Raw genomic sequence first — 12291 nt, 5'->3', positions numbered from 1 at the left:
TTTGGCTGATATGGTGGTGGGTGATGTTGTATGAAGCGGATCTCACTTACATGATGGCGGTTATTTGGAGTTCAGAGCAAAGTACCTCTGTTACCCGAGCTGTACCTTCTGGTAATATCGCGAAGCTCAGAGGAATGAGCTACTAGGATGCGATGTGGACGTGGGAAGGAATAAACCTGGTTCCGGTAGAGTGTTATGTGTACGAATTAGAAGCTGGGTCTGGGTATCTACGGGATCTTGGAAGCCAAGATTCAGGTGCGCCTGTCTGGTTCAAACAATTGGGTCAGGGCGCAGAAAAGGTTGCTCGTCAGGAGGAAAGTTGCAGTGTAAGATGCGAGAGCTGCGATGTGATGCGACAAGGGTCCTGCGTTGACTTTAAGAAGGGGTCTTTGGGGGGGACAGAATGGGGGAAGGAAACCCTTTGCGACGGCACAGTCGGGATGAAGGAAAGGACCGAGTGAGACACTCATGTCATAGTTTGGGCTTGCTGGCAGGTGGCATTCCACATCACAGGAAAGAAACTAAACTCAAGAGAGTGAAAGTACGTTGGCAACAACCCGGGTAGCTCTCGTAGCTCCAAGCTCTAGTCTTTTTCGGGCCGGGAAGAGCGAGGCAGGCCACGACAGCTGCCCACCATTCTGGGCGTAGGCCATCGTTGTAACTGACCTGAGGTATCTCGTGGTGGGAGGAAAGATATCCTTAAGACGTAGGTATCTATGAAGCACGCCGAGAATTTCGGGTTGGTGGGCGGTTTGTGCGGCTAGCTCACCTGTCCACTACGGTAGTATACAACAAGCTCTCTCTCAAAACTTCTGGAGGTGTGGTGATGACGATGCGAAGGATGACGAAGGGTTGGAGGGGTCGCGCAAATGATGTCATTACCCGTCCGGGGACCCTAAGCGACAATTCGGGAAAATCGTCCCCCTCCCCTCCGCTCCCTGTTGGGCAGCCCCCCTCCCCTCCAACTGGCTTCCCCCGAATCGCATCATCGTGTGACAGACATTTCACAGAGGGACGTCTGTCACCAGGTGCTCACACACTTCCACAGACTTAGTACCTAATTAAGCCCGTAAGGCTGATGAATCAAATGCCATCAAACTCGGGCAACTTCCAGGTGCTCATCCCGTGTTCTGTTACGCACGGCTGTGCAATGCGTGAGGCTCACAGACGATGGAAGCCGCATGGGTTTGTCATGCGCATTTTCCTATTCGTTATGAATCACAAAGGGAAAATTCCATCCTCAGATGAGAAAGATGAGGGAAACTTCATTGCGCGAAAAAGCTTGTTGATCAAGCCGATATCATAACTCTGGTGAATATTCGTAGCAATCGTTACCGCCCAGTCCCAAAAAAAAAAAAAAACACCATTAATCATACAGAAACTCCACATCCCCAGAAGCCGGGAACATACCACACTATCGTGATCACACGATCGAGCGCCTGTCCAAAGTAGTTGATTTTGGACAGCTCCTCTCCAACTAAGAAATCAGACCGATGCCTCCCATATTCGCTATCGCTGTTCGCAATGTTCTTCCGCGGCTCATATGAATAAACCTTCTTTTTTTCCTCCATCCGTCTCATGTAATTGCCCGTTCTTCTTTCCCCCACTCTCTGAAACGTCCATGGGCCGTTCCCTCGTCTAAACTCCCCCGCTTCGTGCCGCTCCCACATGCTTAGGATTGTTCAAGCCAGCTTTCTGGGGCATGATACCAATGCCGACGTGCGTGACTGACTCATCGGTAGGTGCGGCTCGTCCTCTCGTAGACGACGGGTTCGACGTAGCTGACCCGCGGGCTGCTGGCGACGTACGACCTCCTCACGCTCGTGTAGCTCGCGCGCGGGGAGTGGCCGTGGTGGTGGTGGTGACCATGGTGGTGATGGCCGTGGTGGTGGTGATGGTACCGGGTCGGTACGATCTCCTCTTGGTAGTAGTACTTCTTGCCTCCTGCTCCGAAGCACATTTTGAATGACGGATGAGAGTTATGAGCTCGGTTGGTTCGTAGATTGCGGGATTCTGGACTGAGTTGGTTGGTCGCAGTGAGGTATTAGAGGATGTAGATGGTCGTTTTATTGGATGAGGTTGAGGTTGGTGTGGTGTTGATATTAGGTAGTCGTCAGCTAATCGGTTGACAAGCTGGATAATAAGGTAGAAGATCACAAAGAAGATTCTATTTGCTTCAAGTGCTAAGGCTATGCATGCGCCGGACTGGAAATGGAACGATGATGGTGGGCGGCGGACAGGCTGCCTTTTTATGATTTCCCATTTTCTTCTTCACCCCCTTCAACCCAGAAGTCAGTCAGGCTTGGACCTCTCTTCCAAGCAAGTGTGTTTACTAAAGCAAGGTAAAGTAGCAATAGTCAGGGGGAGAGGGGGGAGAGAAAGAGAACAGGTAGGTACTCGAGCTTTCCAAGGATTATGCGGTCAGTCATCCATCCCTTCTATCCCATCCATCCATCCCACCATCACCTATTAAGTGCCCTTTTCAGACGGGGACCGCGGCGGCCCTCACCGAAACCATGGCGAGCTTGAGTGCTGATTGGTTGGATGACGGTGGGGTTGAAGGGATTCATGGTGTAAGAAAAGCGGCTTGGCTTTTTCTGCTGCATTTTTCTGGCATTCCGTTCTTGCTCATTGCTTGTGGGCAGTGTTCGTCGATACGCCATACGGTTACTTTCTCTTCCCAGGCTTTTGCAGGTTCCGTAGGCGCAGCTGCCCTGGTTTCCGAAACCCCATGCTCCAAATCCGCGGGCGGGCGGGCGGGCGGCGCGCCGGGGGGTGGAAGGAGGGAACAATTACGAACAGACAGTTGGGGAACCTTGGATCTGGCCATCCTTGTTCGAGAACAAGCAGATATGACGGACGTAAGAAAAATTTGGGGCGTGTCTAGACCGCCTGTGGAAGCTGCGTCAACCGATTCAGAAGCCAGGGTCTCCCCACCTCGCAGTTTGATCCGCGTGAGATGGCAATGGGTCCCCTAAACTAAAGGACCTACTTTTTCCGTCTTTGCGTACGGATACCGACACTACAGTTCAGCAAAAAAAGATAGGGCGGACGGGTTCTAGCTACCTTACCTAGGGAAGAAAGTTGGTTCTTTTGCAAAGAGGCAGGGTGAAGGGGTCCAGACTGGTCATCGTCTTTTTAGAGTTGCGGCCTGATAAGTCACAAAATCACCTAGTGTAAGGCCTCAAATCGAAATAAACCTTTCTGCAATTCCAGCTGTCAACTCATGCTTCATTTTCTCTGCCCAAGGCCCGGCTCTTGAATCCGGGAACACTCGTTCGAGTTAACGGTACGGGTATCATTGACCGTTACCGTTACAGTCAACGTCAAAGAAAGCAAGGAAAAAATTACATAGCAAAAAGCCCGCTCGCCACGGAAAATAAAAATACCACCAGAATCCTGTCAAACAAGCTTACCCGGCGACCGACGATCTCGGGGGGCCGTGGAAATATTTCCCTGACACTATAACTGCCTACAGGCCACCGTCGCCTCTTAGTCCTACCGCTTATAAGAAAAGACTGGACGGCAGTTCACTCGCGTCGAGATCAGATCTTGCTGCTAGGTATCCGGTCCACTCCACCCACACACCACCACACTCACCGCACTGCCCTGCCCGCATCTCGGGTCAGCCCCTCGACGTCAGCCTGCATCTCCCTTCCCGGGGACCGATGTCGTCTTTTTTTTTTTTTTTTTTTTTTGACAGCAGGGATGCTCTTCTCGAAGGCTTCTGCTCGACTACACTAATTTGATGGGCGGTGCTAACTTTAGCATCTGTGAACCTCCCTGCTAGACCAGGAGGTATGATGACAAAGTCAGAAGAGGGCGGGTTCACGTGGAGGAGTTTACTTGTCCTAGGTGGACCAATTCGTCAGTCCAAATCGTGATTCTCTAAAGCCGTTTCGTTCCGCGTTCTGCTTTTTGAAATGCCCATCTGATGTTACATGTACAATGCTATGAAAAGCCAACTCAATTCCCATCCTTCCGCCCCTTAATGTCTAAGAGAGGTATCGTTTGCATCTACGCCTTGGTCGAAATCTTGGGGTTCAGTCCTCCAACGAGCCATGCGGCGGCGAACAGGGAAATAAAGCTGACGAAGATGACAAGGGGCTTCCGCAAGGCGGAAGACACCGAGTACTCGTAGGAGACAATCACCTCCCGGTCCCGGAACTCGTCAACAAGGTTGTTGGCCTTGATAGTGACCGAGGTGCGTCCAACAGTGTCGAGGTACGTCTTGTGGACACTGATAGCAGAGTCGACAATGGAGGACTCGGGGATGCTAGTGTAGAACTTCACGTTCCTGTAGCGTCTATATTAGAACCCAAACAGCAAAACAGGCTTCTCACGAATTTCACTTACGTTGCTCCCTCTGGCAGGAGAATCTGCAGGTTGACCTTTGCGTACTCGATTCCCTCAGGCTGCTTAGGACCCTCGAGGAAGGGGACGTTGACAACGTACTTGCCAGCCTCGACGGTGCGGACAAAGTTCTTAGCATCCGAGTTCCAGCCGATGGTGAAGGGGTACTTCCAGCCGCCAAAGATGGGGTAGCGAGGCTTGATCTCCAGGAGCGCCTCGCGCTTGTTGCTGCGGAATCTCGAGGTAGAGACGTTGCCAATAGCATCGACAAAGTACGGGTCCGCACTTCCGACCTTGAGGGGGAACTTCATCTCCTTGAGAGCGTAGGTGTTGGGGTTGTAGTACGCCGCCTGCGCCCACTTGACACGGTTGAAGAGCTTCGACAGGTTGGCGCCGCGGTGGTAGAGCTCGTATCTCTCCTCGAAAGCCACATTTCCTCCCCAGTGGCTGACCTCGACATCGCGGTCGAGCTGGGCGACGTGGGTGACGGGCTTGGTGAACTCGAAGCGCACCTGGGCCGGGGAAACGGCACCGGCGGGCTTCTCATCAAAGGGACCGTAGGTGAGCTTAGCACCTTGCTTCTGGGGGAACTCCTTGATGTCGCCGCTGCCAGGCAGCTTGGTGTAGTCGGGGATGTTGGACGAGTGGGACTTGAGCTCGGTCTTCTGCTTCGAGGTGACGTAGGCCGAGGGCGCGTACACGGAGAAGTCGTAGGTAAGATATTGCTGCTCCTCCTGGGCGATCGAGGCCGGCAGGGGCTTGTAGGCCTGGAGGAGGTAGTAGGAGATGCTCAGCGTCTGCTGGCCGCCGGCCTTCAAGGGCGTGGGGAGCTGGATCTTATAGTACTGAGTCTCGCTATTGCACCTGTTAATTACCCCGTATGCATAATTGTGTGTGCGATGTGCCCAAGAGCCTAAACCTACCTCAGAGGATCGTACTCGACCGCATCAACGGCGAACGGGCCAGCTTCGGGGTTTTTCCTATCCTTGGCCTCGAAGCCTCCAATGCGCGACATCTGCTCGGGGGTGAAGGGCAAGTAGTATGCATCTTGGGGCTGCTTGTCAATGTTCTCAATCAGAACATTGATTGACTCCTTGACGTAGTTCTTCTCGAGGGAGACGATGTGGACAAGATTGGCGTTCTTGAAGACCTGGGGCGGCTTGAAGTTGGCGGGCAGGTTGACCTTTGACACCTTGTCAGCTGCAGTCGTTGAGTCGGAGCTTGCGACAATCGGGGAGAGCAGGCTCAGAAGCCCGGCGGCAATGGCGAAGGCTCTCATGATGTGGGTTGGTGGAGGGAATTGCTCATCGACAGAGCTCTCCCGGCAATTGAGAATCGAGAATGGAGAAAAGCGGTTGTTGAGACGCAATTGGGGGCTTTCACTCCATTGCCCGAATTGATGATCTGGCTCCTGAGACAGCTACCCCCAGCCAAAAAGCTTACGGATACGTTGCTTGACGACGTGCACGGGCCACGGGTAGCTCCACCTCACTAGGAGTGACCGGGTCGGGGCTGGGTTAGTCCGAGATGGGCACGCGGCACTGGCGCGGCCTTGGGGAGGTCAAGCCACAGTTTGACCAGCGGCAGGTGCCACGGCGGGACAGCTTCAGCCACGCGCTTCGCCCACGTTTTATCTCCTCGCCTAGGTACTGTGGTACTTCGCCAGGTGGGGCTGTCTGTGAATTCACCAATGATGACTGGCTCCTGGTATCTGGTGGGGATGGACAGCTACTGACTTTCTTTTCCCAAGCTGCGATTTGTCCCTCAACAAGACGTCACGCACCGCAACCTCCGGGCTTTGGGAACGCTTGAGAACGGCGCTTCCGGTGTTTCCAGCCCGTTTATCCCGGGATTCTGACTATCCCGGCACTAATCTAGGTGCTCGTAAGATGTAGTGGGTGGAAATTTACATGGTCACGCTCTTCCAACATCTCCTTGACGTGAGATATTGTATCGGAGATAGGTTGGTAGACAGCTAGACATGGTCAGTTCAGGTCAACCCTAGGGGTCCACCGCTAGCTGCCATCTACCTTGGCCATCCCAGCTATGGCAAGGCCGCTGCAAATCTCGTGGTAACCTTTGGACGAGCGAGACGCGGGCTGGCGGCTCTGGTCCGCGACCAGTGGGACAACAGAGAAAAGGGTACCAAGAAAATTAGTGTGCAGTTTTTGGAATGTGAGCTGCCCTGGTACCCAAGGCTCGTACGGATATACCAGTAAGGAGATAGGAAGACAGACATTGGATGACCCATCGGAGATGTGCCTCAGCGGCTTCGGGGGACTCGACTCGTCGAAAGGAAGGGGGCCACAAAGTAAGGTAACCGTAGTGCAGCAGCGTGCAGTGGTGCTGAGTGAGTGATCTCCAGTCCTGACAAGGTCCAGTCCGCCCGAGTTTGACCTCCCACCTCACCTCCTTCCCTCTCGGTCAGATGATCCACGCCCATTCACCTTTTCCCTCAACGTCACTTCCCTCATCCTACGCACCTCACCTCAGGCGAATTGACCGCCTACCACCCACCTAGCAACCAACTCAACACCAAACAGACTTATCGTGTGTTTTGGCATATATACCTACGCAGCTTCCAACAGCTTTTATTTTGCTGCACCCATCATCACCTATAGCTCAATCGCTACCCCTCATCAACTTTTACCCCGCCATCCGTCAGAGCTTCGGTCAAAATGGTTGGTCTCGGTCCCAAGGTTCCGCCCAGTAGGAAGGGTAAGTTTTGCAGCCACGAATTCCCCCTTTCCTTTACTCCTTCTCCCTACCTTTGGACTCTTGGAAATACTCAAGGGCGACACGATGGCCTTATATGCGAAAATGACATGGTGTACCGCCTCACGTTGAGACTGAGACAGCTCTCGAGATGATGTGGTCTTCAAGCTACTGCTCCCTGTACGCCATTCCGCTGGTGTCGTCCCACCCTCCAAGTCATCCTCAACGCCTCACCCTCAAAACTTTCTTCCCGCTCGCACCGTCACAATCACCACCGTCCAATCCTGCCTCCCACCGACGGCTGGAACGGCCAATTGCCATTCGGAGATGACGCGCCACAAGGCTGGACCGCCATGCAGCAATCCCTGGTGGCCGGAGCTTCCCCAAGCCAGAGGGGTACCTAGCTTGTCAAGCAAAAGCAACTCTCTTGGGAAAAGCTCAAGCCATCCAGCGTTGAGATGGAAGACCTTGTCTCACTTTGCCAGACATTCCCCCACCTCGGTCCTCCAGCTTTCTTTCTCCGATGACTGCAGCCGTCTAGTTATAAACAAGCTGGCAAGCGCTGCTTGTCTACCCTCCAGACCTTTGTGTTGACCGCTACATCGCTTGTTTGTCATTATTTGCCCATTGTCTTGAGAGCTTCGATCCTGGATCTTGTTTTCCTGAACACAATCATTTTGTGATACCCTTACACCAACGTTGCTACGCTCAAGTGTAGCAAGACACCAAAATCTTACTGCCAGCTTCACACAACCGTCACAATGGTGGACAGAGCGATTGCTCCCGCTACAAGGGAGAGATCCTACCACCACACCGATATCTTTGTCCCGTCACGTCAAAGCAAGAATACACATCTACAGATTCAATACGATTCATGTTGGCTAACCATGTGCGAAAATCTAGGTTCCATGGCCGATGTGCCTAAGGATCTTCTGGCTGAGGTCAAGAAGCTCGAGGAGCAGTTCACCGTACCCACTGAGAAGCTCAAGCAGATCAGCGCGCACTTCATCACAGAGCTGGACAAGGGTAAGTTGACACCCTTGGGAAATTGGAGGTTTTCATGGCACTGACTTGAAGCATAGGTCTGAGTGTCGAGGGTGGTAGTATCGTAAGTTGAGACTTGAACATTTGTTGGCCTCTGGAGCATTGTTCTGACCACTTCCACAGCCCATGAACCCGACCTGGGTTATGTCCTTCCCCGATGGCTACGAGACCGGCACTTACCTTGCCCTCGACATGGGCGGAACCAACCTCCGTGTCTGTGAGATCACCTTGACGGATCAGAAGTCTGAGTTCGACATCATTCAGTCAAAGTACCGCATGCCCGAGGAGCTCAAGACCGGCCAGTCAGAGGAGCTGTGGGAGTACATTGCCGACTGCCTGGCTCAGTTCATCCAGACTCACCACCCCGACCACCCTCAGTCTCAGAAGATTCCTCTTGGTTTCACCTTCTCTTACCCTGCCACCCAGAACTACATTGATGAGGGCATCCTCCAGCGCTGGACCAAGGGTTTCGATATTGCCGGAGTTGAGGGTCACAACGTTGTCCCCTTCCTTGAGGCTGCCTTGGCGGCCAAGGTACGAGATTTACGGGACTAAAATTGAAGCATTGGAAACTGACAACTTCTCAGAACGTCCCTATCAAGCTTTCTGCTCTGATCAACGATACCACTGGCACCCTGATTGCCTCTGCCTACACCGACACTAAGATGAAGATTGGCTGTATCTTCGGCACTGGCTGCAACGCTGCTTACATGGAGGACTGCGGCTCCATCCCCAAGCTTGCTCACATGAACTTGCCTCCCAACACCCCCATGGCCATCAACTGCGAGTGGGGTGCTTTCGACAACGAGCACAAGGTCTTGCCTCGTACCCCCTACGACATCATCATTGACAAGGACTCTCCTCGTCCCGGCCAGCAGGCCTTTGAGAAGATGATTGCCGGTCTCTACTTGGGCGAGATCTTCCGCCTGGTCCTTGTTGACCTCCACGACAACAAGTCTGTGCACATCTTTGAGAACCAGGACATTGCCAAGCTCCGTAAGGCTTACACCTTGGATTCCTCCTTCCTGTCCGCCATTGAGGAGTAAGTTTTCTTGATCTTGAAACTACCCCAAAGTAGTATACTGACGCGACACAGCGACCCCTTCGAGAACCTGCAGGAGACTAGCGACCTCTTCCTCTCCAAGCTGAACCTCAAGGCCACCAGACCCGAGTTGGAGCTGGTCCGCCGCCTTGCTGAGCTCATTGGCACCCGCGCCGCCCGCCTCTCGGCTTGCGGTGTTGCTGCCATCTGCATGAAGAAGGGTTACGACAACTGCCACGTCGGTGCTGACGGTTCGGTCTTTAACAAGTACCCCCACTTCAAGGCCCGTGGCGCCCAGGCTTTGCGCGAGATTCTCGACTGGCCTGCTAAGACCAACCCTAAGGAGGAGGACCCCGTTGAGATTCTCGCAGCAGAGGACGGCAGTGGTGTTGGCGCCGCCCTGATTGCCGCCCTGACCCTTAAGAGAGTCCAGAACGGCAACATGGCTGGCATTCTCCACCCCGAGAACTTCACATAGTCCTCTCAAGATGCGAGGACGGGTTGAGGAGAAATGAGATTAAACAAAAAGCGAGGTCTTGTTAGATGGGGGTTTTGTTGATAGGAAGATCTTATCTGCATTGGTTCTATGGTCATGTTCACCAGACCTACTAGACAGCTCATACAAGCAGTATTCCTAACCCCCCAATTTTTTTTACTTACTTTCAGCCCATGAACGTGCATGTGGGCAAGCGGTACTCTGTCACCCAGTCAGTATTGTTGATGATATCAGTTAAAGAAGAAGAACAAAACTCACTATCCAAAGTCCAGTACCGGCGCACGACACCCTCCCACTCGCCGGCACCGGCCTTTTCCAGGCCCTTCATGTCGACGTCCATCTCGTCCCACTCGACGTCCAGACCGGCGTCGGCCATGTGCATCTCGACGACTTTGGTGTAGACGTCGTAGCATATCCTTCGATCCGCGCCGAGACCGTTGAAGAAGCTGAAGCGGCCTTCGAAATCGAGCAGACCGGGGATGTACTCCGTGAAGAATGTTTTGAGCTGACCGTAGTCTTCGCCAAAGGTGTCAAAGTAGATTGCGTCGTAGACTTCTCCCGCCTCGAGGAGTTGGGGGACGATGTCTTGCCATCTGCCGCGGTGGATTTTGTAGGCTCCTTCTTGGGGGGCTGAGGATTCCCATGATGCGCCGAAGGTGGAGGGGATCGAGGTAGGCCGGTCTGGGTTGGTGGTGTTGTCGATTTCGGCGAGGACTTCGGGGTGGGCTTCGATGATGTGGTGGCGGGCGGGGGATGTGGAGCGGAACATGTTGTCGATTATGCCCATGCCGAAGCCAATGTTGAGGATGCGTTTGCCTGATGTGGCAGAGGCATCGGCTTCGGAGGAGTCCTCGGTGGAGGATGGCGGTGGTGGGATGAGGGCGTCGACGCTCTTGCGCATGATTTCCGTCTCCCACGCCATCATGACGCCGTTGCCAGCCTCGTCGACGAGTTTGCCGGAGGAGTAGGTCAGGTTCGAGGCGAGGTACTCTTCCGAGTTGAGGGAAGGGTCCTGGACGGGTGGGGGTTGGAACGTTTTGGGTTCTTGCTCTTGTTCTTGTTCCGAGGCTGCTGGTTGTGCCGGTGCCTCGACGAGTTCCGGTGCTTCTTCTGTGTCGTGTACGTCCTCAATGACAACGTCGTTGGCGTCCGCGGTGCCTTCGACTCCCTCGACTGCCTCAACCTCATCCTCGTCCATCTCCGAGCCCCCTGAAGAGAGCGCCTCGTACCCGTCCAACAAGCCAAACAGCATCTCGGCGCGCACGCCGGCCTCGACGCAGAGCCTGTAGAGGCCCTTTTGGCCGAGGCGGAGAGCGAGGCAGCCCGGTGTTTCGTTGTTGTTGTCGACGTCGTTCCAGATTGCGCCCGAGAGGAAGAGCTCGTGGACTGTCTCCTTGGCTTCTTCTACCTGTAGTTCTTCGCCGTCGTCGTCTCCGTCTCCATTCTTCTGGGCTTCATTATCGGTGGAGGTAGGAACAGCAGGTCCGCAGGCGCGGATGGCGGCGTGGAGGGGCGTCTCGCCGGTCGTGGGGTCCTGGCAGCTCGCTTGGCCCGGTTCCTGGAGGAGTTTCTTGAGAGCGGAGGCGTCGTGGCTCCAGGCGTGGAGAAGGATTTCACGGGTTGCGTCGAGGCAGTCTGTTGTGATGCGGGCTTGCATCGAGTCGTCGATCGTTGTCGCCATGGTTGTTTGTGTGATGGTTTGGAGGGGTAAATCGAGGGAAGATGATCCTAAGGGTGGGGAAGCTTCGTTCGTCTGGGGAGGGAGGGATGTCGACCGGGAGGAAGGGATTCGGATCTGGACACGGCTTTTGCTCCGATCGGCGCGCCGGAGGTGGTAGGGGTGTCTAGGTCCGTGGTGCGGTAGGATTCTTCGATATCGGCCGGGTGTCTAGTCCGAACAACTTCTTCTTTTTTTTTGGTCTGCCGTGTCCGCGCCGGTGTGTATCCCCCGCCGACCCCGCCATCCGCCGCAGAGAAAAAAAATCCTCCAGGTCGAGCCCTCCTGTGGGCTGCAGCAACAGCTGGGCCGCCGTGTGACGTCTGTCGCACGTGCGCATCTGCTGCTCGCAATTGGCCAATTGACCACCCCCGTGGCCCCCCTGCGGCTAGCTCTGGATACCAACGGAAACTGGAGCCAGACACCCACTGGGACCACCAGACTACCTGAAGCTAAGCCGGGTTGGAGCCGCGCTTTACTGGGTCAGGACCGCTAAAGGACTTGAAAGTTGCGAGGGAGATACGACGGGAGAAGAGGACGGATGGATGCGCCAGCTCCCACGTTTTTTCTTTTCTTTTTCTCGCGCTTTACATGCCTCATGAGAAAGGGACGCTTGAATGTTGATGTTGAGCTCTGCTAATAGCGAAGAAATCTGGAAATGAAGGGCCTTGAGTAAGTAAAGGTAAGGTGCGCAGTATACCTGAAAACCTGAAGGACCGCAAGGTACCCTAGAGCAGTGGAGGATTGGTCGTGCGGTGTCACTCAGTTAACGTGGTTGGCAACTGCAGCACGTTGCAGGCAGTACCAAGGTAGCGGCCCCCCCGTCCGAGGGCCCCCTGTCCGAAGCTTGTCTCGTAACCGTCGGCCGCCGCCTCGCATTCCATCGCCTTTTGTTTTGCCTGCAACACCCGACCGCGCGACAGG

The 12291-nt window shown here is 54.4% G+C and overlaps 3 protein-coding genes across 3 annotated transcripts; 1 reads left to right on the top strand and 2 right to left on the bottom strand.

Moving 5' to 3' along the window:
- Positions 1-4017: 4017 nt before the first annotated feature.
- Positions 4018-5632, bottom strand: OST1 (dolichyl-diphosphooligosaccharide--protein glycosyltransferase subunit 1; the record flags this gene model as incomplete). The annotated part of the gene is made up of 3 exons (XM_065756459.1): positions 4018-4297; positions 4357-5208; positions 5277-5632. The coding sequence occupies 3 exons, from the start codon at positions 5630-5632 to the stop codon at positions 4018-4020; spliced, it is 1488 nt and encodes a 495-aa protein (XP_065614828.1).
- A 1399-nt stretch (positions 5633-7031) lies between these two features.
- On the top strand, positions 7032-9632 carry hxk1 (hexokinase; the record flags this gene model as incomplete). Its single annotated transcript, XM_065756458.1, has 6 exons — positions 7032-7071; positions 7972-8094; positions 8151-8176; positions 8236-8646; positions 8700-9154; positions 9209-9632. The coding sequence occupies 6 exons, from the start codon at positions 7032-7034 to the stop codon at positions 9630-9632; spliced, it is 1479 nt and encodes a 492-aa protein (XP_065614827.1).
- Positions 9633-9816: 184 nt separating this feature from the next.
- RMT2 (Arginine N-methyltransferase 2) lies at positions 9817-11331 on the bottom strand (the record flags this gene model as incomplete). Its single annotated transcript, XM_053187780.1, has 2 exons — positions 9817-9851; positions 9909-11331. The coding sequence occupies 2 exons, from the start codon at positions 11329-11331 to the stop codon at positions 9817-9819; spliced, it is 1458 nt and encodes a 485-aa protein (XP_053055284.1).
- Between the last annotated feature and the right edge of the window lie 960 nt (positions 11332-12291).

The sequence above is a fragment of the Colletotrichum fioriniae genome, assembly GCF_027942845.1.
Source record: "Colletotrichum fioriniae strain IMI 355084 chromosome Unknown scaffold_2, whole genome shotgun sequence".
Taxonomy (NCBI): domain Eukaryota; kingdom Fungi; phylum Ascomycota; class Sordariomycetes; order Glomerellales; family Glomerellaceae; genus Colletotrichum; species Colletotrichum fioriniae.
This window is presented reverse-complemented; position numbering and strand designations above follow the sequence as displayed.